A 25297-nucleotide genomic window follows, 5' to 3' on the forward strand; every position below is an offset into this window, starting at 1 on the left:
TTGTAAACTGTTCCTAGGGAAATAAGATATAAGCAGAATAAAAAGAAAGTCCACAAAAAAACCACCAAAACCACCAGAACAGAAATAGACACCTTATTACAAAGTAGAAAAGAGAACAACCGAATTATTAAATGCATCTCATGAAGGAGAACCAAAAAGATGCTGGGCTAACAAGCAGGTAATTGACTGGCTCCCCATCAAAGGAAGACAGCAACAGGAGTTCTTGCATAATTTGTCAGAAAGAGTTCTTGCATAATTTGGCAGTGAACTAGGTTGCTATTTACTTTCTCTTCCAAATCTCTGATTTTTCTAATTGTTTAAAATAAAAATACTTGCATGCATTTGGATATTAATGCATATATGCCCAGAAGAACTGTCATTTCCGTCAGTATGAGTGCATCATAGGACCAGAGAGAAGGTTATGGGCCTCTTATTACATTATTCACAATAAAGTACAGCTGGTCGACCATGGGATAGTTTGTGGATGCAGAAGAAAACATGACTGGGAGGTAGTTCTTTGGGAAGCAGAGTGCCTGTCCAGGTGATGCTCCAGCTGGAGGGTAGCTCCTGGTGTGGAGGGCTGGTGGTCACCTGGGACAGGGAGAAAGAGGAAGAGCGCCTGCAAAGGGCTGCCGCAGGAGCAGGCAGCTACACAGACATAGCTGAGCTGTGGATTGTACTTGGAAAATGCAGCCCCATTACACTGCTGCTACTTCTCTTTCTCACCTCAGTGACTGGGTTAGAGAAAGGAAGAATTTACTGTAAAAATTTGGGTTTTCATAAGAGCAGGTCCCATGTTACAAAGTTGATTTAGTGCTGGTTTGCAGATTTTATTGCACTCCCCTGCCTGATCCTGCCTTGCAGAAGCTTAGTGTCATGTTCAGATTCAGGTATTATCTCAGATCCATCTTTACTCTGAACTTTTATAGTATGTTGACTTTTAACAATAGGCCCCCAGGAGCCACTAATGGAGCAGAAGGAGTTAGAAATTTCATTTTCTTCCAAACATTTTATGTCATATTTCACAGGGTGAAAGTATCTTATGACAAAATTTTTTCAGTATTTTCAACTAACAAAAAAACCATCCTCCTTGTTTAGGATCAGCTTCTGGCTCAAAACCTAAGCATGAAATTTGTAGGCAGATTTCAGACCTTAATTTTACATTCCACTGATGTAAATTAGGTCAGAAGTTGATCATTAATGATTAGTGATCACTGATTTTGAACAGTAATACTTCCAACAATGTGGTTTTCCAGAGAAATAACCTGCAAAGCTGCAGATAATGCTCCCATTTACTAGTGCAGCCCGCCCTTAGCAATAAAGTTGCCATGGAAACAGCAAAACTCTGATCTGGTGAGAGAGAAGGGGTGAGAATGAAAGAGAGATGGGGGCAATTTACAGCAGTTTTTTGTTGAACTAATCAGCTAGAATTTGTTAAAATTTTGCTAGGGGAGAAGCACAGTCTTTTCCTACAGACCTTGGGGGTTTTTTGTTGGTGGTTGGGTTTTTTTTGCATAGGACAGTAAGCTGAGGTCTCACTTAAACTCCCAGTACGGAAAAAAATCTTAAGTGGTGTGAGCCTAGGTTTTTTTCCTGCAAAATGTTTAGAAGTAGAGGTATCTAGTCATGGCTCTTTTTAATGACACTGATGGAAACTTCAGTGCCTTTCAGTATTTCTGTCAGCTATGTGATGAGTCTCCCTTGAAATCACAGCAGCATGTAACTGATGTCTGTGTGCAGGTACATCAGAGACACAGAGGAAGACAGAATATGATGTATTAAGTATGTGCAAACAGAATAGGTAAACCAAAATTATTTAGAAATATTTTTTATTAAAATAGCTACATACCTTCTTAAGAATATTAGCTCATAATGCTTTTTAGCTTGTCTTGATGCTGTTTTGCTTGTCTGTAACTACATCATTGAAGGTTGTCTCACATAAATAAATCTAGGTTAGGCTGATTCGTGCAAAGAAAGCTGGTATTTTCCCTTCTCAATTAACTGATCAAGAGAAGAAATGTCCCCACAGGATATTAGAAACCTTGGTACTGTTGAAATGCTATCTTTTTATGTGAGGAATCGACCATTTGTGATATTAAAGATTCTGCAAGACAACTTACTAAAGCAGAGCATTAACCCTTGTGTCCAACATATTACAATGTGATCCTATGGCTGATGGCTTAATGCTGCATCATAGTAACTTTAATTGTTTAGGGCTTATTATAAAGAGGAATGTCAGCTATGGTGGCCCTCTGGCTACTTTATGTGTGCTGCAATTAAAACTCATAGCAACATCTATGTTTAATTTTGCCTAATGTATTCACTGTTTCTTATAACTTAGCTAACCCAAATTCAGTTTGGATTTTTTCCCAAGGTCAGTGTCTGTCTCATGCTCATTTGTTTAAGATTCAGTTTAGTCCAAAAGCAATTTTACTGACACTGGGCAGAAGTTGTTGAAATGCAAATGGTCTTTCAGCAGAATTTTAACCATTTCTAGCACTTGTTTGTATAGAGTACATATTCAATCACAGTGCGTTACTGGACCTAGGTCTTTTTGCTGATTCTGATTACATGATTAATATTTCTCTAAATATGGGTCAGTGAAAGTCACCTTTTTTGCATGTGGGAGAGTTTCTTAACACAGGTCATGGAATGTAGCAGTTGTATTGCCTGCACTTTGTCATTATAGTGATCGCACCATCTTACCTGGCTTAGCTTGTGTATTGGCAATGCCTCCGACCTTTGCGTCTGCAGCAATTTAAATCCTTTTAAACTCATTCTAACAATGGAAACCAAAATGTAGTTTTTCCCCTTTCCTCCCTCTAATCTTGCCCCCCAGTGTCTTATGTTTTCCCTGCCCTTTGCTGTTAATAAAACTTACTTACTTCTGAAATACAGGTTGCAGAGGTAGTTAAGACACAGAAGGAAAAAAAGGTGACAGCTAAGGATGAGCCCCTGAGAGCCACTTGGAGGGAGAAAAGGAGTAACAGACATATGAGACACAGACTCTGTCAGGGCGAGAGGAGGATCCATGAGAAAACAGCACTGAAAAAACAACACAGAAAAAAAATCTAAAAAAGAGGGAAAGGTCAGAGATATCAAAATTACCAGTATTTCATAAGAAATGCTGTACTTTGTCTGAGGCAGGGTACGCCCCATCACTGTGTATGTATTGCTAGGATTATATATTATTTTGCATTTATCAACACTGAGCTTTCCATCTGCCGTTTCATTACTGAGTCAACAATGAACTCATTGTTCCACAGCCATTTGTTACTTGTGGTGGCAGTTATCTGGCTCATACCCCTGCAAAAAGAAAAGAAAAAGGCTCATTTTCAACTTGGATCCACTTTACTAGCTGATGCAGCATAGGTGCAGATGCAGAGACTGAAGAGAAATGACGGTTTGAATGTCTTGCTGTCAATAGTGCTATGATAATAGTAGTACCAAGCTTGTAGGAGTAGTACCATGCTAGTGTGGTATAGTCACTGTGCAAGCTACAGGCATGTTGTTGGAAATGCCAAAGACATTATAATCCTCTGGCAATAGGTAGAATCAACTATATCTGAATTTTAATTGCGGTTTATGCCTATTACAGGGTCTCCTAATTTCACTCATTATTTCCTGGAGTTGGATTTGAACCTGCTGCCTGTCAGGGAAAAATCATCTACCTTTTGTAGTCCCAAGAACTATAAAAGGCAAGGTTTTAAAAAGTTCAGTTCTTCCAATTCAGGGCCAGACTTGTAAAGGAGACCGGTTCCCACTTAGACACTGAAATGACCACCAGATTTCAAGCACTGGGTAATTCAGTGGCTACTACTTCTCTGCAACATCTAATATCAGATTTCCAGGAAAGCTCTACATCCATCAGATGACTTGGTAGCATTTCTGTGTCCTGTGAAGCAGTGTCAGAAATTAGTCCTTCTGCTGGTGCTCTGGGAAGGTTTTATCCTCTAGCTTTCCCTCTGCCTCTCTTTCAGTGGGTTGATGATCATAGTGTTTTTAAATATATGCTCTGCTAATAGGGTAGATAAGTATATACGTTTTTTTTTCAAGCAGGTGTTGTGGTTTGGTTTTTTTTTTTGGTTGGTTGGTTTTTTTGCATCAGGGGTCTCTGAAGGCAAACCTGTAAAATCTGTGAATCTGCTGGTGCACAGAGAGAGCAATCGAACATCAGGCGAAATGTGCACATTCATGTTGCCATCCTGGATGTAAATGAACCGGCAGAATGAACACGCCGGGGAGAAACCCAGGTCTGATTCCCCGTTTTTCCTCACCTGGCACCCCTGCGGACACCCCATGCATTTCTCCGGCAACACCCCCTCTTTCAGGGGGGCTTCACGACCCACCCTCGTCCACTCAGATGCTGGCTTCGCTTTCTGGTGTTGCTGCAAAAAAGGTGCCGCCTGTGCTTGAAATGGGCTCTTCCACTATTTAGCAAGGCTTTGCTGAATGAGTCATCGGAGCCGGCTGGTATTGGCTGGGCTGGTGAGCACCCAAGGGATTGCCTGGCAGAGGCTGCGAGGCCTCGCTTCATTCACAGAAATGTGGGGATGCTAGCCAGCCCTTTCATTCACACGCACAGAATCTCATTCACATTTTGCAGTTTCGCTAGCCGCTTCTAATGAAGAGAGCCGTTTGGGAGCAATAGGGTTTTCTGAGCAGTAGAGACACGTAAAAATAGGCTATGCTGTGTGTATTTGCTGTTGCTATGCTAGGAGGATGAAGAGAGGAGTGAATGCTGTGTGGATGCTGTAGCAGGTTCGCAGTGTGGTGATGAGAGGCTATTCCGCAGATCACTAGAAACCTGCTTTTACACTGGCTAGGACATGGCCATTACTCATCACTGCTGGGATAAGAGGTGCTGACTTAATTTAATGTGTCGTGAATATACTAATTAAATACCTGCATTTGAGCTGGCTGTTTCACTGTATTTGCACTTTGTATGCTACAACCTTTAGTCATAGGAGAGGGAAGGAATTCCATAGGATTTTTCCTTTAAATTGTACTGCAGTTAGTCATTTGTTTGAAAAATAACTTTGCACTATGCAACTTCTCTCATCTGAATTTGTTTATAATGCAGTGGATTGTCCTACACCCAAAAGATGTTTTGCAAAGAAGATCAATTTATAGAAAAGAGCCATATGGCTAATGTATCACAGCGCTGCGCACATTTTGTATTTTTCAAAAAAATGTAGGAGAAATGAAATATCTGTTTTCTGCATGTTTTGCTACTTCTCAGATCAAGTATTTATGGCTGACATTTATGCTTAATAAGACCTGGTGCATTTTTTTTTTTTCTTCACTGCAGGATGTCAGTTTGTTGCTACCTGGACTTTTCAATATTCTTTTAGATTTTTTCAGTTTTTCAGAATGAAACCAAACATTCCAGTGAATTGAAGATCCTCTTCATGTTTTTCTTCGGAGTCAATATCAGTGGTGGAAGAAAAAACGTCTGTTAAGCCTGTTGTTGGACATCAGAAAAATAGTTTTCGTCACACATAGGTACTTTATGTAATTCCTACATTAAAATACAAGGTTGTTGTGGAGTAACAGGGGAGAAGGATTTCTTTCTCTATCAAAAATTGTATGTAACAGTTTCCGTGAGAGACAACATTGACACAAAGGCACTTGTAAAATCTGTTAGACAGCTTTTGTGGAAGAAAATGTGTATATTCTTTAGTTTTGTCTTTTTTTAAAAATACTAGTGTGCTTAAAGGCTTCATGAAAACCTTTAAGATGTCTGTGTTCTGCTGGAGGGGGTGGGGGGAAGGGGGGGTACGTATGTGTAAATATTATCCAGATATTTGCTATCTAATTGTGGCTTCTTTGCAGATTCACAAATAAGTGAGGTGGAAAAACATTTATACAGAAGAAAAAAAATGTGGTGTTTCATAAAGGCTGTTAATTCAGTTTTAAAGGTAATTGCCTTTGGTACCAAAAGGGGGGGGGGGAGGGAGGAATTAAAGGTTGGAAGGAAATATATGTTTGAGAAGATAGGAAAAGGAAATTTGAGAATTGATTGGTGCTAGTGTGCTGTAAGTGGGTGGATGGGTTTTTTTTCTTTTTTTTTTTTTTTTTTTTTTGCTACAGGAAGTGATTTGCAGTGTTCACTGAGCCTTTTGTTGAAAAGGGTCCTTCTCATTTGTGTGAGTCATGCTTTTGCTGTGAGCGAGTTGGCAGCTCTAAGCAGGACTGGGATCTCTGTCATAGAAAACTGTTACTTCACCCAACCTTAACGGGGAACCATAAGAAATTTCTTTAAAATATATTTTTTTTTTGTTCTTCCTTATACTCTTTTCTTTTTTTTACCCCAAAATCTTGTTATCCATCCATGTTGTTATGAATCGCCTGCTATGTTAGCACAGGCATCTCCTGCGTTGGCATCAGATTTGCCAGAACATATGCAGGAAACTAGATAGAAGGGCATGCTTCAACGTACCAAGTATAACCGCTTCAGGAATGATTCGGTGACATCTGTTGATGATCTTATTCACAATTTGTCCATGAACAGCAAGGTCTCAGCAGTTGCTACGACTTCAACAGCACCTTCGTACCTTGCCTCGCCAGAAGTTCTCCGCAAGGACCAAGAAGATGGACCCACCACCCTGTGTACCCTCATCCATAAAGTGTCCCACTTGAAACTCTCCCACACGGGCAGCCTTTTGGGTATCAAAAACCTCTCCTCTGCAGTAAAGGAGCTTGCTGTCTCCAAGTTGCAGGGAAGCTCGAGTGCTTCTAGCTCAGCAGCAGGGGCTTCAGACAACACATGTAACCTTGTCTCTGCCACTTCGTGTTCTCAGCAGGACGTGAGCAAGATGAGTATGGGGAAAAAAACACGGTCAGAGGAAATGCACCCGGGAGGTGAAGACTGGAATCAAAGTAGCAGCTTTGTCAATAAACCCTCTCGAGGATGGCTGCACTCGAGTGAGAAGATCCTGGGACCTGGTGTGACGTACATTGTGAAGGTTGGTCTGATTTCTTCCATTCTCTGTTTTTATCAATGAAAAATTCTCTGCTGGCTTTGATGACAGGCTAGACAGGCTGAAAGAATCTTTATTTGTATATTCCTTTTTTTTTGTGCATAATGCATGGTATGTAAATGCAGGAGAGCATGGGTTGGGAAGCTGTGTTAATTCGTTAAATTAGAGCAAACCTGCAAATAGATTCTTTGTCAGATAATGTTCTACAGCTGTGTAAGAATACTGTTCCTAAGATAAAAGCTGGTTTTTTTACTTTTTGTTTTGGGTTGTTTTCCTTCTTCTGAATTTAGGTTTTCAGTGTTATCTAACATACTGTATGTATCTTGGATACATAGGCTTTCAATATGTCTGGTGCAATATACAGGAGGAGAAAAAGACTCCTTGATGTGTGAAGAACTGTTAATCTTGCATTATATTTCAGTTTGAAAATACCTCTAAGGACATGTGTGTTTTTAAAGTGAAATTATATTTGAAATCTTAGAGCAGTAAGGCAGAGAGCGCAATTCTTATCATGTTCTACAAATAGAAATACTATTGTGAGTAGAGCAGGAAAATGCAGCTTGTTTTGCATAATGAGAATTCAGCCACCTTAAATGTTGTTGCTGTTTTCGGTTCATTGATACAGCACCTTAAGAGCAGAGAATCCTAAGTTTACAGGGTAATATTTCCATATGCTTTGAAAGTATTTTGAAATGACCTGTTAAATTAGAGCCTTTGAGAGAAGGGTATGTGCAATGTTTTTGTAGTCAGGTAAGATTCTGGTTACACCTTGCAGCACATTGTGCAGAAAGTGTGTAAAAATAACATAATTGCCCAGAACTTGTTCTTCAGTCACCACGTTTTATTTGCTGGGTGGCTTTTGTATCTCCAGTGTTAAACTGTTTTGTAGCAGACTATTAATGAGATTACAGGTCTATTTTTAATCTCGTCTTCTTTTGGCTATAGAAGTCACAGTGTGACTTTTTATCAGGATGCTTTAAAACTGAGCAACAGCCTTGTTGCTTAACTATCACTGGTTTTTCTCAAGTCTCATTATGAAAAGCAGAGTGCATACATAACAGTTGGAGCACTAGGAAGCAGTTTTCGTTTTATTGTGTTAGTAGTGATGGTAGATTTTGCAAGTGATGGTAGACGGAGTAAGTTGGCCAATTCAGAGCAATATTGAAATTGTGCTGTCTTTTTTGCTACTCTGAAATTTACTGGAATTACAAAAGAGTCAGTGCTACCTCTCAGAACACAAACTGCTGCTCTGATAGTGTTCGAGAAGTGTCTCCACAAAAATAACTCACTGATGCTAGAAATAGCGGTGTTGAGACCCCATCATTGTTTTGCATGGAAATATTCTGGTTAACAGAAGGCCACTCACCATCTTCCCATTAGCTCAGGGAACTCAGCTATTTTATTTTTTGATTTTGCTTAGGATTTTGTAAGTAGGCACATAATGACTGTGAGAATTCACTGCTGCTGTTTGTTTTACCTGAAGTAATCATTATGAAGCAGAACAAACACAGAATTCATTCTCTTAATTTTATCAGTGGTTGACCTTCTGTATGCTAGAGGAAGCTGATATCCTTGAATTGAAAAGAGAACTAAAATTATATACAAGTGGACTTACATTTAAAGTTAATAATTAATCCATATCTAACACTGATAGTAGAACAAATATTTCAATTAGCGCGGCTGGTGTCAACTACATGAAAGTGTACTTATACACATTATGTATATTAGAATTTTCAAAATAAATCATTAGCACCTTACAACTTATATTTTAGGTGTTAATGTCATTAAAAGGTAGGGAACCTAGATTATTGATTTCATTAAAAAAATAGTGTGATATCTTTAACTTCATGCTCTCTGGCATATAGTCACAGAACAGTGCTGTAAATGCAAAAACAAAGGTTAAAAATGAATATCAAAATCACTGGTTAATGAATGAATGAAAATAAACCAGTCCTGGTTAGTTCATAATTTGCCTGTTCATTAAGTATCTCAGAATATTCCTCAGCAACTGCAGCATTCATATAGATAAGAATAGAAATGCAGTCCCCACATCATTAAACATTTTTAGTTCCCAGGGCTTTTATGCATTCAGACCATCAAATCAATACATAGATAATGTACACTGAAGGGAAACATTCCTTGGATACCTCATGGCTATATTGACTGTCTGGGGGACTTGTACCATGTTTAATTAGTACCATATGCCTCGCAGAAAATTCCACATGCCATTAGTTAAATGAGACAAAAATTAGATTTGTTGTTAACCAGCAAAGCTTTTTTCATTTTGTGTGTAAATGTGCACTGGGTTACTATTTTCTCATTAGTTCACATTCAAACCATGAAAATTACGTATGGGACAAGGTAAATTGTAACTACTGGGCAGTTTGGTAACTCACATTGAAATCTTCTGAAGCAAGAGACACAAAGTTCCTATGCGCAATATATGACAAATCTGTAACTATACTGCTGTCCCCACATTTTCGCTTACTACCCATTTTTTCAATGGGCAGTGTAACCCTAGTGCTTAAAAAGGGGTGTAAGATTATGGTAAACAGGAACAGTGTTCTGATCTTCATGGTCTGCTGCACTGGAATTATTTTCAGCCATAAAAATACTGGCACTTCCTGTATTTTTTTTTCTCCCTGTGGATTTCATGTTGCATTTCTTTATATTATGTTAATGGGAAAAATTTCCCCAAACCAAAAAAATATTGTTGTAACAAATTAGACAATATTAAAGGACATAAAGCGGTGAGGTACTGATATTTTAATTAACACTACTGCTGAATGATTTGACAAATTGTGGATTAATGAAAAAAAAAAAAGAAATAGTTTGCTATGATGGAAGACATTGAAGAGCTCAGTGTTTTCCCCACAGAGGGACTGATTACTATAGGGAGTGATTCTAAATGTTCATGTTGTCAAAAAACCAAATACATATAATAAAAAAAGTAAAACTATTTAATGTAACAGGAGTTACAAGTTTCAATGAGAACTGTTTGTTTCGAATGATAAATGTCTACTGCTGAGTTTAACTGGGTAATGCCATAGACATTTTGGGGTTTGTTACATTTAACTAAGAGCACAATCAACAGTCAAGAGGCAAATGTATGTCTGTCTTTAGGTAAGTCATGGTTGGGTTTTGTAACAAGTGTTGATGAGCTTAAAATACTCTTTCTTAGTTCAAAACTGAACAAACCCAAAATGTTATAGCATAATAAACCCAAATATTATAGCATAATTTTATAACCCTATATACAGGAAGACCTAATGAACTGTGAAACCAGGACAGTGGTATAGAGCAGACCTGGGTAAATCTAGTGTTAAAAAGCAGATACAAGGACAGTATCTGAGAGACAGGAAAGAAAAAGGACTTCATCTAAAAGAAGCACCACAAGCCAGGCAAATATTTCAGTGAAAAGCATATTAAATCATTAATATTATGGAAAAATATGTAAAGAATATAATCCTCACTACAATTATTTCTTTAACATTTAAACACTTTCGTGTTTTGGGAGGAGATAACAGTGATTTACATCTGATGAGGAAAATAGAGATCTTTTGTGAAGCTGTTCAAACACATCACCAAGTAAAGGCTTCAGTTCTGCAAACGTTTCTGTATGACACTGTTTACGCGAATATTCTCACCGAAATAACTGAGGCTACTCCTCTATGCTGAAAGTGAAGGATGAACAGAATTGCTGTGTTGCATGCTCTTATTGCATCCTTTTATTCTGTACTATAGTATTCCCTTCAGCGTATATGCAGGGCAGCTGTGATTTTAGCAGATCTCTGCAAGTAGACACAGAATTTACAAAATTACTTTTCTCTTTAGCGGCTAACCCAGACTGTGAAGCACAGCCTTAAATGGAGCTAATATGGTGGAACCTGCAACATACGTGGCCTTCCCCTACAAGACTTCAGGGCTCTTTAGAAGAATGTTTTTCCTATTTTCCTTTTCTGTGCTAACAAGAATTGATTTCCCTGATGGTTTAAAGTTGGAGCAAGATACCAATGCTTCATGGCTTTGCCCGTCTGTCTGAAAGGTATCCAGAATAGCCTGTCAGAAAATAAGAGGAGGGTTTCTTGCTTCATTCTTCCTCCTTTAAATAGACGTAAAGTCAAATTTAGAATCTACTTGCTTAAAAAAAAAAAAGAATACTAACATTACAACAAGACATTTTAGTTGCTCTTTTTGGTTTATGCTAAATTTATCTTCCTTTGTTATAGAAAAATTTGTGCAAGGTTTTTTGTTTGTTTTGTTGGTTTCTTTAATCAGATTTAAATTCTGCTTCTATCAGTCAAGTTGCAGTAGCGTTAATGGTTAGCCACTGATAGTTTGACATGGCCTGAATAAAAACATACTCAGTAGGATTTTGTGCATGTGATTCTAATAATAAGGAACACAGTCCCAAAGCATCCTGTTTGTAAGGAGGTTTACATGTTTAAGAAGTGGGTTGTGTGTTTCAGCCGTATGGTGATAACAGGGCTGAATACTGATCTTTTAGTTCAGAGTCTGCTTTCCTCAACCCAGCTACCCAAATGCTGTTAGCCAGAGCTCAAAGACTTACGAAACTGGCTTATCACCATGGATTTTAAAGCTGCATGCATGCATGTTAGGGGAGAGAGAAGTAAGTGACAAAGACAGCACTAGTTTTGGCAATTAGTCCCTCCTAGTAAGCCATATCCCTTTCCAATCAGTTAGTATTCTTTGCATTTTCTTTCACTGTTATTTGGGCTATGAAAGAATGATACTGATGCCTGTTCCTTTGTCGAAAACCTCTTTTTTGAGCTCCATGGATCTGAAGCACTGTGGGTCTGTTGTGCAGCCCACTGATAGCAAAAGAACTTTTATAACGGAAATTAAATCAGATCCTATGAGCAAAAATCATACAGTAGAGTCTTATAATATTATTCTAATTACATGAATCACGTACTATTACTGTACATTTGCACACCTTTCATAGAAAGCAAAGCATGTAATGATTTTGGTGCTGAAGGATTCAACTCTCAATGTGAATGTCTGGTGTGCCGTACATTTGGAGTGTTTGCAGAATGCCTTGGAAGCTTTGGCATGTTTTCCACATCTAGGGCTATTTCGTGAGTGACACGATTTGGGCACTGTTAATGTTGGTTTGAATAGTTAAAGTCAGAATTGTATTTGTTTAAAGCAAGAATTATACAGTCCTGATAGTTATTTACAGTTTTAAAATCCACAAATGAATTTAGCTGGTTGTTTAGGAGGTAAAATTGCATTTAGCCAGAATTCCTTCTGTGTTTTTCCATGTAAATTTGATTGTTGATTTCTTTACTTGCCTTGAACTAATGGTTACAGTGAGAAGAACATGTGCCCAAGGTAAATATCTGCCACTACAAACATATAGAAAACACACAGATGAACCAAGATCTTCAGGGAAAACTGATACCTTTCTTTGCTGCTGGAGACAAGGCACTCCTTTGTCCCAAAGACAGGGCACTCCTTTTTGGGCTAGCCCATTGAGGAACCTTGTCTCCATTAACACACCAGCTATACTTGTGCTGAAGACTAGCTTTGTTTTATAGTAGAAAGTTGAAGTGAATGCATGAAGTATCAATATTAAATTTTCTTGTTGTTTGCGATGGGAACAGTACAGATCTGCCCTGGAATAGTGCCAGAGACAACCAGCCTTCCCAGCTACTGACACTCTTTTAGGGTGATTTACTCCCCTAAGCAATGAAACAAATTCCATAGTTGTAGAGGAAGAAGGGTTCAGTGTTCCTTCTCTGCAGTTCTACACAGTCATGCAATATTCGTATTTCATTTGATTCTCCATATTTTTTTTACAAAATGCAATGCATCTCTACCTTTGGCTGCTCCAGGCAGGTCTGAGGCAGAGCCTGTCCATTTGAGTTGTGATGGGAATAATGATGGGACTCGGTGCAAAAACATTCCCAGTCATCACTTGTTTTCAGAGGGGGATTGGGCACAATTTAATAAGAGTAATCTGGAATGTCTGTTTAATAAGTGATAGATATTCCCCTAGATTTTTCAAATAAGTTTTTCGTAGGGCCAGGAAAGATTTCAGTCCTGAAAGGTCCATCAGACAATCCAAGTCACAACTAAAAGCTGAAAGAGTAAAAAAAAACCCTTTGAAATTAGACAGCAATGGCAAGCAAAAAGATAAAAGGTAAAAATAAACTGGGTATAGGGAGACACAAAGTAAATAATGTGAAGTAAACAGAAAAAGCTCTCTAGGCCTTTATTCCACAGTACCATCACATTGTATCTGCTGATACAGAAATTATTGTCTTTTTTTGTTATCTCAGAACAAATCCTGAAATTAGAGACAGACGTTGACCAAAATAGTAAGGACAAGACTGAAAGAGAGATATTTTATCTTAAGATATTATCTTAACTTGCTCACCACCATTTCCATCCTTCTGGGTATGTTGTTGTACTAACATACATTTATTCCCATTTTTGGCTCTTACTAGCACAGGAATTATACAAGGGAGTGCATGTCTCACTGGACTCCAGCATCCTGACTGACATTTGTCACTGCGTACCTGCGTGATGAAGTAATTACCAGAAACAGAATTGTCTCTTTTCTTACAGACAAGCTGCTTTAATTAACCACAGGACATTTTAAAAGTACCCATAACATCCTAAGAAATTACAATGCTTCAGAAACACCGCCTTTGCTGCTGAATATAGAGGCCAAGTTTTGTCGCCACATGTTGAGTTTAGATGCTACAGTTTTTGCTTACTTTTTTCTGAAGTCTGAGCAGGAATGAGGAGAAAAGGCCAGGCAGGTAAACTGTGCAGTCTCCTTCTGAAAGCAAATAATTAAGTGTGAAGCTGTGCTGCAAACACCACGATAAACTCTAAAAACATATCAGCCAAGTGTTTTGAATCTACCCAAAGCCTTTTCCTGGGTCAGAGACAGAACCTATGAAGACAGTCCCCAGTATGGTCCTGTTCCTAGATGACTGTTAACAACACTCAGGCATGATAAAAATCTTCAGAATTAATCAGCTGTACAAGGGCCTGGTTTGCAATCAAGCTGTGCTGACAGATCCGTTGAACCTGTTTCTCTTACAGCACTTCAGCGTTAAGAAGGCAGTGAATCCTGCTTTACTGTAGGATTAATACTACTACTAGTACTACTACTAATGATGATAATACCTGGCTTCTATGGAACACTCATCGTTAATAGATGTTTGTGCTCTACAAAGTGATGTTTGTTTGCAAGTTTTAATACAAAGTACTATTTAACGCAAAATGTCAAGTTTTTGATTTTACTGAGGAGGAAATAAAGATGTAGAGGATTTAATTCATTTGCTTGAGGGTGTCCAAGAACTTACTGGCAGAAGTGAGACTTACATACCACCTAAGTGCCATGCCCTTCCAACTGCTCTGTAAAGTTGCCAGAGTGTCTGCTGCTGTAAAAGGTCTCTAGCTGGGTAGCCAGAATAGGCAAATTAGGAAATGTCTTTTTGGTTTGCAAACTGAGCACATTTTGGACAGAAATTAGAGCAGAAATTTTGGAGGGACAGAAAGACAACTTTGCCCAGGTCAGCAGATGCTGCCTTTGAATCATGGTCTTCTGTGATGCGCTTGTAATAGTTGTCAAAGAAGGTCACCCAGCACACAGTGCATACCACAGCAGGCAGGAAGAATAGAAGATTCCCTATGAACTGCATACCTAAAAATGTTTTGTAAAAAACAATACATTGTTTATAAGCTAAAAGTTCACATGGTATATGGATATTTTGCAGGATCAGAATTCTGGATACAGTGAGATACAAGACAGGTTTTGTTCATGTTAGAGACTTAGTCTGATATGTGTTGTGAGCTTGAAGCGAGCGATATTTATGAATGTATTTTTTAGATCAGCTTTATGAATTGCAACTCGGGTTGCTCAATGATAGGCAGAAAGAGTAATAAGTTATGTGAGAGACATCTGAAGAAGTAAAATTGAAGCACAGCCTGTACAATTAGGTGCAGCAGACTTTTCAAGTTGAAACAAGATCGAGACTACTTAAAATACTGTTATTTATATAGTGTAGATTACCCTTGGATTTGAGACTGTTCTGTAACCGATCATTTGTTACAGCAGTAGTTACACTGGAAAAACAGCCTGCACGTTAAGCAGGCCCATTCTGGAAGAGAAAACTTAAAATACTGATTATTGAAGATGTATCTTTCTGCCATTTTGAACCTTTTGTAAATGAATTTTGTAGTCATGAAATAAGCAGAGAGCACTAAGTAAACAACAACATTATATGAATCCTCTCTTGCATTATATTTGTTTCTGCCAAGGAGCTGGAAGAGCTGAGCTGCTTGGTGTGGGGACACAAGCTTGGAGCTGCAGGTGCCCATCCTGAGCTGGTGCTGACCTGGGGGCTTTTGGGCAGGGGTGGTGGGGTCCCAGGCGAGGCTGGTTGGGGCCATGAGGGCCTGATGGTGCCCCCAGTCCCCCAGAGCTGCTCTTCTGGGATTCTTCAAGACCTTCATGCTGCAAGAAGAACTTGTACAGATTTTTTTTCATGCTTTAAATCCAACCCGTGATGTCTCTCGCTTAATCCGCTGTTCTACACATTGGAGGTCATATTTTGGGCACTCTTACAGTGAACACAAGTAACTATGGCTTAAAGTTAAAGACTGGTGAAGATTCAGGAAGAGGATGTGTTTTAACTGCTGAACTTCTGTGATGAAGACCAGAGGTACAGGCAGCACTGATACAAAAAAGAACTCACTCTGCCTCCATGTTTTGGATTTTCAGTTTTAGCAGTGACAAGTCCTTCCTAAACCACACCTCCAAATGAACAATTTTGAAAGCACAGCCATATAGCATTTTGGATACTTAGCATAGGTTTATATTCAGCATAGTGGAAAAGCACCTGGTAGATTTTTCATCTTCTGCGTCTGTGCTTTAATAATACTCCTCATCAAGCAGTTCTACTTAATGACTGAGGTAATAGAAATTCTTTAATAACTAGATATATTTACAGTGTCCATATTTACAGTTTCGAATGTCTAATTATGATTTTCAGCTATTGAAGCATAATGTTTTGGCTGCAGAAACTTTTGTATGTTTGTGTTAAAGGAATTCTGATGCAGAACATAAGCTGCTAGAACTAATCTGCATGCTGCTTTAAAGGGAAATATATCTTAGTGGATACTCAAGGTAGCAAGCAAAAGAGTCTGGAAAGCATTCAATGAATTAAATATACAACTGTGAAAATGAAACAATCTGTGATACAGCACTGCATACTCTAAGTGGTTGACACTGATTAATATCACACTGCAGTAATTGCATTCACCCTGCATTATATATTTTTGAAATTAAACTTGAAAATTATAGAACTAAAGTTTTTTTTTAGATGTAGCCTTTTTTAAAGAAAACTTTTGGTACATGCAAAAATTGAAACGTAATGCAGAATGTGTTTGCATTTACAATAGTAGATTAAATCATTGTCCAATGTGTGCACTTCTGGTTGTAGCATTTCTGAGCTTTTGCATGAAAAAACACACATCTGTAAAATAAGAATGTAAGAAATATTGCACATGCAAAACTACTGATACGTGATTTTTGTGGAATCTTGTGAAAGCCTGGTCCATTTAGCATCTGTACTGCATAAGCGTATTTGAGGGTGATATTGGCAATCTCATTTTATCCACATGCGAGTAAGAAATAAGAAAAAGGTATTTTCTTTGAAAATGTGTTGTTTTCAACCCTATTTAATATGGAGATTAGAAACTTGTCAGAACTAAAATTTGCTTCCCAGTGGCATATTTCGCCTTACTAGCAAGAAATGAGACCTTAGAGTTGACTTAAGAAATTGCTTTTCAAGAGAACATAAAATATATTTTTCTTCCCCTAGCTGAATCCTTGGCCTTTTTTTTTTTGAGGGGTACTGAATCATTACCATATGATTTGATTGTGCAATTCTGCCAGAATGCTTTCACAGGGACAAATGTAAAACCACTATTAATATCTAGTGAGAATTGTAGACTTATCCCAAATAGAATGGATTCTTTTTTTCCCATGGAAGTTTACGGGATAGACTTTTTAGTTGTTTTCTTACTAGCAAGATGCCACATATTCTCATGCTGTGTGGAGATTCCTCCAGCTACTCCTTTCTGCAACTTTGATACAGGAAGAGTAGAAAAAATCCAGTTTATTGTAGTAAAATCAAGTGAAAATATATTGTATCAACAGAGGAGAACTATACTCTGAAATATGGTGAAAATACTGCACGTTGTTGCACAGCTTTTCTTCAAGTATGTCCTTTCCGCAGCAACTGATAATATTTAGTCATATAAAATCTTCATCATGCTTCAGAGATGTGTTAACAGACATGGAAAGTATTGCTTAGTATTATTCTACCTCTTGTCCTTCTGTCCTGATACCAGTGGCACATTGAGTGTAGTTTCTTTTGCAAATGCTGTGCTATCTCTGTGCCTCATCATCAACAAGATTTGGAGGCATTCAACAGGTGTTCATATCTTCTCCAAGGCCCCTTTGTTTTCATGAATCCCTGCTACTGAAGAAGGACTTACCTTTGTGGGAGAAAAAGGAATAACATATTTCCAGCTTTTTCAGAGTCTTGGCAAATTGTGACATCTTTTTCTATATAATCATATTTGTCAATTTATTAAGATATATACAGCTGCCCACAAAAACTTTAAAATAATTATAAATATTTTTATACTGCATTTCAGAAATAATTAAAAATTAGTGGTTTTTTAGTCTTGAGGATTCTTGATAAGCATTCTTAATAATAGTGGCACTGTATATTCATGCATGCTTGAAATCAATATATAGGATTTCAAGGTCTGTGTACATATAAAAAATATACATGCAGGTATATATAAGTAAAAGTAGATATATCGAAGTTATTTTTTGCCATGTTAAAGTGGATTGATTCTTTTTATAATTTAAACAACCCAATGCAAGAAAGATGTGTAAAATAGAACAATATAGTTGCCTTCCTTTATTTAGAAGCTGATTTTTCTGCTGGCAGTGGGTTAGACTCAGGATGAATTTATTTAGATAAAAAGTTTCATAGGCTTTCAGTATTAATTAATCTATGCTAGGCACTTTGTTCTATAGTTGATTCCAGAATCCTTCTGGAAGTCAGTCTCACTTTACTTACGACTGAAAGTATGAAAATCTTCAGCAAATTCACTTTAAAAGGATTTACATGGTTAAAGCTAGATGTCTAACAAATATGCAGTGACTCACAGTCATGCAGTGAAAATTTTAAAATGTGACCTTTCATTTTATTATTTTGTACTCTGGATGATAAACAAACAATTTCTGTTTGGTGCAGTGAATCAAAATATATCAAGACACAGATATACAGAGAAATTCTTATTTCCCTGCAGCCTCTTAAGAAAAGGTTTTATAACTCTAGTATGATAATTAAAACAAGAGCCTATGAAGGTTACCTCTTTTACCAAAATCGTTTAATAGCATAATTCTAGCAGCATTCCTGTTATTGAAAATCAAAGCATTTAGTTCAAAGAACAAAATAGAGAGGCAATACATTGTAAACATCATAAGTTGCCAAAATAGCATTGAATTATACTAAAAATAATGTATTAATTAACAAATTAAAGTATGTAAATCATAGAAGTAATTTCTGGGAGGTACTGATCTCATGCACAAAATGTGTTTGCTTCCTAAACCCCTTTATGATTACAGTTGTGCGCACCTGAGCCTTGTGTTGAAATAGGGTAAGGCAGTTAATTGAAAGAGTAGGCTAACACTCACCAGTTAAGAATTGCTAAAGTCTGCTTAAAGAGGGATATTTACAATATTTTCATAGTACAGAAGCCAGTTATTGTACAAGAGGAAATAGGAAAGAGCGAGATGTTGGCCAAAATTGGAGGCATTCTTGGGACAACTGTGTTCTCCTCGCACCCGTTATTGAAGAAGCGAACCACTTATTTTCAAGCGAAATGCAAACCTATTGACAGTCATATCCATCATCATTTGTACTAGTTCAGAAGCTCTGTTGGTTTACTTGTCTCGTGGAGCAATTTGTGATGATAAATTTACAGCCAAAGGGATGAGGCTTATTTGTAGTTGAACCCTGAAGAAGACTTGTTTTTAGATTTTCCGTTCCATTTCCATTCAATCAATCTTTACTTAGAATTTTCTGTCTGGATTAGAATGTGCATTCTTTAATGATGAAAAAACCTTTGGGGGAAATATTGATTCACTATAAAGCTCTATACGTTTACTCACTGGTATAAAAATGACCAACTGCACCACTATGAAGGCACAGAAGACTGCCTTCCTGTTTTTCATGGCAGCATATGTTTATGACACGTTTTTGGTGTTAGATTCTGACAATGTCCAAATATAGGGCCTTTTTCTCATTCAGAACAAGGCTGCCAGTGTTTCTTTCATGCAGGATTGCTGGTTCCCCCGAGCAGGTGTGTCATTGTGCAGATACTGGGGAAGCACGGGGCAGAGATACAGAGTGGGTCTGTCAGCGTACGCTGGTAGAGCACAGTCATCAGGCACCCTCAGACATCTGAATCTTCAAGTAGTACTGGAGATGTGTCCTGGCCCATGGGGAGGGAAGGGCAGCAGATTATGGCATGGCTGCAAGAATAACACTCATGTTAGGTAAGATCTCACTATTGTGTTACTTGATAAGCTAAGCAGAGCGTAAAAGCAAATATTCATATCCCAAGCTACCAGCAAAACTGAAATCTCTAGCAGCTGACTTAAAGCTCTGTGACTACTGCTCACAGAAATTTATTTCTCTCTAAATATCCAGTCTCGCTTCTGCCCACAGGTTTTTCTAATATTGTAACTCACCCTGCATTAGAAATGTCACAGAACTAATCTTCCATTCCATCCTTCTGCTTAAAATATCTAGGTGCGCTGACATAAATCTGAACAGTTTTGTGCACGCGAGACCTTCTTCCCACTGCTCTGCTATCTGCTCAGTTGATGGTATCCTGTGTTTGCCAAAGGCTGCTTCTTCTGCCTCACGAGTGCTTTGTGTTACTGGCAACTCCTGCCGAGAAACGGTGTCCCACAGACTCTGTGGTGCCAGAGCTTGGATGGGATGTTTGCCATGGCAATGGCAGGACAACGTACAGCGGTTCTCCACTGACCAGGGAAAGGTTTGCCCGAGGTTTGGCAAACACCCTCTTACTACTAGGCAGCTGTTAAGGTTAAAATAAAAACGAAAGAAAAAAGTTTATGGCACATTAGAGTACACATCTTCAACAAATGCTGACTTTTTGGTGACAGAGAAGTACCTCCCTGTACCGCTACCTTTTGTTCTAGTTTGGCTTCAGAAGTAGCTCCTGTGCTCCAGTGGGCTAGCTGACCACAGAGTCCAGGATGATTTACCGAGATCCCACCAAGATCTGTGTCCCAGCTGGGTAGGTGAGCCACAATTCTAGGTCAATGACTAGCATCATATGTATAAAGTCCCTTTATAAATACTCTTTTTCAGTATGAATGCAGTAACTTTATATTTAAAAGATTTCAAGTGTAAACTGAGCCTTAGGAGCTTCCCACAGTGTTCAGTCCTCATAACTGCTCATGACGTCAGCTCATATCCTACCTCTTGTCTGCTGTACTGATGGAATATGCATGACAGCTTCAGTCTTTGCCATTTAGAGATGTCTTCAGAGTACCCCTCCTTCTAAAGCAATCTTTTTATTCAACGTGAATTCAGAGCATAGGCTGCCTCCGTATTTAGCCTGACTAAATGAACAATTTACCTGTTTTGAAAAGGTTTGAAAATCTTTCTGGTAACTGGTGAGAGGATTTGTGCTTTTCAAGCTGCTGTATAAACTCATCATGTTTTATATCATTACTGTTGGAAACAAAATTTTATACAAAATTATGTGAACACTGTAAATACTGGTCAATACTAGCAGTTGTTAAAGACTAAGGATTATTAGCAAATGACGGCAGTTAAAGGTAACCGTGCTTAGGAGGACAGCCCCTGAGGAAGCTTGCTTGGTTTGTGGGTAACGTGCAATGCATCCCCACTGTTATTTATCAAACTCTCCTTCTTTCCTTTCCTTCTTTCCTTTTCATTTTTCTTTGCTAATGGGAGAATCTAGGGGAAGAAGAACTCAGGAAGCTCAGTTTTCTATGTCTGGGCTATTTGTTGTGATCAGGATGAGGAGCCACTGTTTCATACTGGAAAAAGGATTCCCACGTCTACCTGGGTGCAGAGCCATGCCTCCAGACCTTCTCTGCCTCCCACACAAATGTGGTGAGCTAGTCGGGTACAGGGGTGTGCACACTATGCCAAATTCAATGGGTGCGAAACAATTAGCATGGAGGCTTAGAGTCCGTCTTGTATAGGCTGCATGAGTAAGGATAGAAGATTTGTCTGCAAAAATGCTAAGCAGTTACCTTTCTTCTTGAAGATGTAGAAGCAAAGGCCCTCCTGCCATGTGCAAATACCTCTACAGCCTTCTGTGGAAGTTGTTTACTATAGGGTAAGGGATTTTCTTATGGGTAACTGAAAGGATAATTGTGTATTTCAAATTGTAGGCATAACTCTGTACCCAGTTTATCTTAAAAAAACAGCAAGGACTGTATTATTACTGTATTTCTTCAGTCAGATTTTTGTCAATGACTTCTTACTGCCTCTGTTAGCGGACAAGGGGCAATGGGCACAAACTGAGGCACAGGAAGTTCCGTCTGAACATGAGGAAGAACTTCTTCCCTCTGAGGGAGACAGAGCACTGGAACAGGCTGCCCAGGGAGGTTGTGGAGTCTCCTTCTCTGGAGATATTCAAGACCCGCCTGGACAAGGTCCTGTGCAGCCTGCTGTAGGTGACCCTGCTTCGGCAGGAGGGTTGGACTAGATGACCCACAGAGGTCCCTTCCAACCCCTACTATTCTGTGATTCTGTGATTCTGTGATTCTGTGATGGCTACCATGAAGTATGTGGCAGATTGGCAACTACCAATCAGAGGGTTATTTTACGAACTAGGAAGGATTTTGTATTGCCAGATGTGCCTGAAGTATTTCAGAAAAATGTATTTTTCTCACTTTTTCTCTCAACATAAAAGTTTAGTGTTTTCATGAATTTGTAATGCTTCTAAGATTTCACTGTCTTCACAAAATTAATAAATTTACTGCTACAGGATACTATGTAGTTTAATCAAAAACATATAACTACTCTATGAGGTCCTTATGAAGTAAAGAAGCAAATGTGTGTTGTGAGAAGTTATCTTCTCTTTTTGTGATCTTTTCCTGCTGATTAACTGAGTTAAATAATTTGTGGTGCATATCTCAGTCAAATTAGTAAGGTATTCAAGGTAATAAAAGTTCAGTTAAAGTACAATTTAAAAAATTAGGAAGCATTGTGGCACTTACTATTATTATTTTTCTTTTAGTTAGTTTATTTTATTAAAGGGATCACCTTCTGTGATTCCTTGTTTTTTTTTTTTATAATTTGTTTTCCACTTCAGTGGTTTAGAGAGTGGGTATTGTAAATTCAGTTAAGCTGGGAAATTGAGCTAATATGATAGCAAAAGGATTCAAGTTTACAGTTTTACATTAATTTACTAAAGAGAAAAAACTTACTTTGTAAGATACTTGTAATTATCAATCCTGCAGTCTCTTGATATGACTTGGGTTGCTTTTGTGTTTTTTTTTCTTCTAGTTTTCGTGCATCAATATGGATATTAAAAATCCTGACTGTGTCCTTGGTTACATCTGGACAAACTTACTACCTTGAAAACAAGTCCTGGGTTGTTACTATTTTTGTGTTATGCCCTGCTTTTTAGGGTGTATCTAGGCTTAAATTTTAATATGATCTAGGGTAGATAGCAGACTAGAAAGTAAGCTGTAAGTATTGCGCAACATAGTTGAACTGTTAATGCTCATTTCACAAGCCCCTTTGGCTGTTAATGATGATGTTTGAAATTAGAAGAAACTGTCATTTGATGCATAAATAAATGCATGCAGCAACAGAAGCAACATAATCTGAAATTGAAATAAAATCTTTCTTTAAATAAGTGAGCTCTTAACTGGAATTAACTAGCACTAGTCAATTCATACTAACTGTTCATTTACTTGCATGGCAGACTTTAATTCTGGGCTAGGTCTTCGGCTAATAAGAATAAAATGCAAAATAGAAAACCCCACAGAAACAGACAAACAAACAATCACTGCCCCCATCACGGAATCATGAAAATGTAGGGACACAACTTAAGATACACGTGAGGAGCGGATGTGGCAAGTAAAAGATGCTCACTTTTTCATACTTGCCAAGTAGAAGCACAGCCTAAGCCTGTGGATGAGAAACTTGCAGTGAATTCACCGGCTTATTACAGGGTATCTTATGTTTCAGAGATTTCTGTTTTCAATGATTAGGTCTACATACACCACCCAGATCCCTGGGAATCTGAGTCTATTTTTTGAGCCCCCAGGCTATTAGCAGCAGCTACGCAATGTCAGTGCAGATTTCAGATACATCGATATTTGAAGGCAGCGACTAATTTTTGGCTAACAACGCAAGTGCGTGTCTGTTTGCTGATGTAACTATGTTATCTCTTACATAACTTGCACAAGGCTCTGTGTGTTGCAGGCACAATCTTCAGTGTTGTGAACCACTCAGGTTTGATGATGGTCATCTGGTTACACAGATTAAAACCAGTCTGCCTTAATTTACTAAGAAAACCCATGCAGGTTTGGTGAGCTAATGATACTCCAGTAGTTCAGACTTGGACATTTGGAGTCCTTACTTTGTTTGAGAGTCGGCGATGGGCAGATCTTCATGCTACCCATGTTCTGGGCAGATATTTGTCTGCTGTTAGACATGCGTATGCCATGCAAGCATTCAAGCAAGCGTTCAAGCGTTTGTCACTCCGAGGTTGGACTGCTCCAGTGCTGTATGGGGCTACATCTTGCTACATTTTTATAAAAATATTTGTTACTGTTGTTACTACTAGCTTCTGAGTCAAATAATGGAAGATTTCTTCCAGTAACTTGGTGTTTTGAATGAGCTTGTTAGAGAACACTGAACAAGGTTGGTCCATGTTTGTGGGGCAAAGGACATTGCTGACAGTGACTAACCTTGTCTGCCTTTTCTCTTTGCTCCAAGCACATGAATGCACTCAGCACTCATGTCTTGAACTGTTTCTGACCAATGTTAGGAGAACTCAATACCTTTTCTTACACAGGGTGCAGTAAAAAATTTTAATTGTTGAACAAGAATTTTCTGACTGCATCATAGAGAAGCCAGAGATACTTTAGGGAATATGGAAAAAAAAACATCACCAATGAGATAAAGTAGAAACCTGGGATATATGGCCTTCTGTCACATTTATCTGGAAAAATTGTAGCAAGTAAGGATTTTGGAACCTAATGCAGCGATAGAGGTATGGTCCCAGGAGTATGTGTCACTCTGCTTTTGGATTTACATCAGCTTCATGCAAGGTGCTGTTTAGCATGTAAAGTACTAGTTATGAATCTAAAACCTCTGACTGGGAAGGTATTCATTCATATGAAAGACTTTTTCCTCAGGGCATAGTACCATTCAATGAAGGTATACAAACTCATTCAAATATCAGAAAGTAGACAGAAAGCAGAACATTATCTGAGAGAGCTTGGAACTGGTAGTCCCAAATCTTCCTACTTTAAGGTGGGCTGCATCTCGGTGTATTTGTTTCCTGAGCAATGAGAGGGAGGATGTTAGTGGGTGCTCATAAATATCGCAGTGCACTGAGCTGATTGGTTAGAATATACATTAAGTGCTGGGTGAAGAGGAGCTTTTTTAGAAGTAGACTGTTTTATAACTATATTTTAAATGTTTCATGGAATGCCTAAAGCAAAAGACAGCATTTCTTTTTAATCAGGATATTTATTTGTTGAAATAAATGAATAATTTATTTACTTGCTATCTTGGTTGTATGTCTCCTTTCTGTGGATCCTTGTCAGGATGTACTTCAAATGGATATTTTTAGAGAGCAATGTTGGTCTTGGGGAATAATTGAAGCATAGCAGTAGGTGAGTTATATGTCCCTGTAGTTGGCCTTTGGACCTTTTGAATGTCAGTTTTTATAGTAATTTTGTTACTTGAGAACATGCCGTGGTGATTAAGTGTTCACATCTTTTATCCCAGAAAATCAGTTGCCGTCTTTGCCTTGATCAGTCAGGAATACTGCAAGCCTTACTCTGTTGTGTTTAGCTGTCTCTGTGCTATACATAAAACAAGTAGAGGATAACTTTTCCATCTGACCTTCCTTCAGTCTGGTTTTGTCTCCACTTTTGTTAATGCAGATCAGGCAGTATGACTCAAAGGAGTCTAAATGCACGCCTTCTAAGT

The 25297-nt window shown here is 38.3% G+C and overlaps 1 protein-coding gene across 1 annotated transcript in view; it reads left to right on the forward strand.

Annotated features, from left to right (window-relative positions):
• The first annotated feature begins 6160 nt into the window (after positions 1-6160).
• SHC3 (SHC adaptor protein 3) overlaps positions 6161-25297 on the forward strand; it is a 71690-nt gene continuing 52553 nt past the window's right edge. Inside the window, exon 1 of the mRNA XM_009936690.2 lies at positions 6161-6968. Coding sequence (XP_009934992.1) covers positions 6429-6968 — 540 coding nt within the window. The 5' untranslated portion in view covers positions 6161-6428. The remainder of the gene's footprint in view (positions 6969-25297) is intronic.

This window comes from Opisthocomus hoazin, chromosome Z (assembly GCF_030867145.1).
Source record: "Opisthocomus hoazin isolate bOpiHoa1 chromosome Z, bOpiHoa1.hap1, whole genome shotgun sequence".
Classification (NCBI taxonomy): Eukaryota; Metazoa; Chordata; class Aves; order Opisthocomiformes; family Opisthocomidae; genus Opisthocomus; species Opisthocomus hoazin.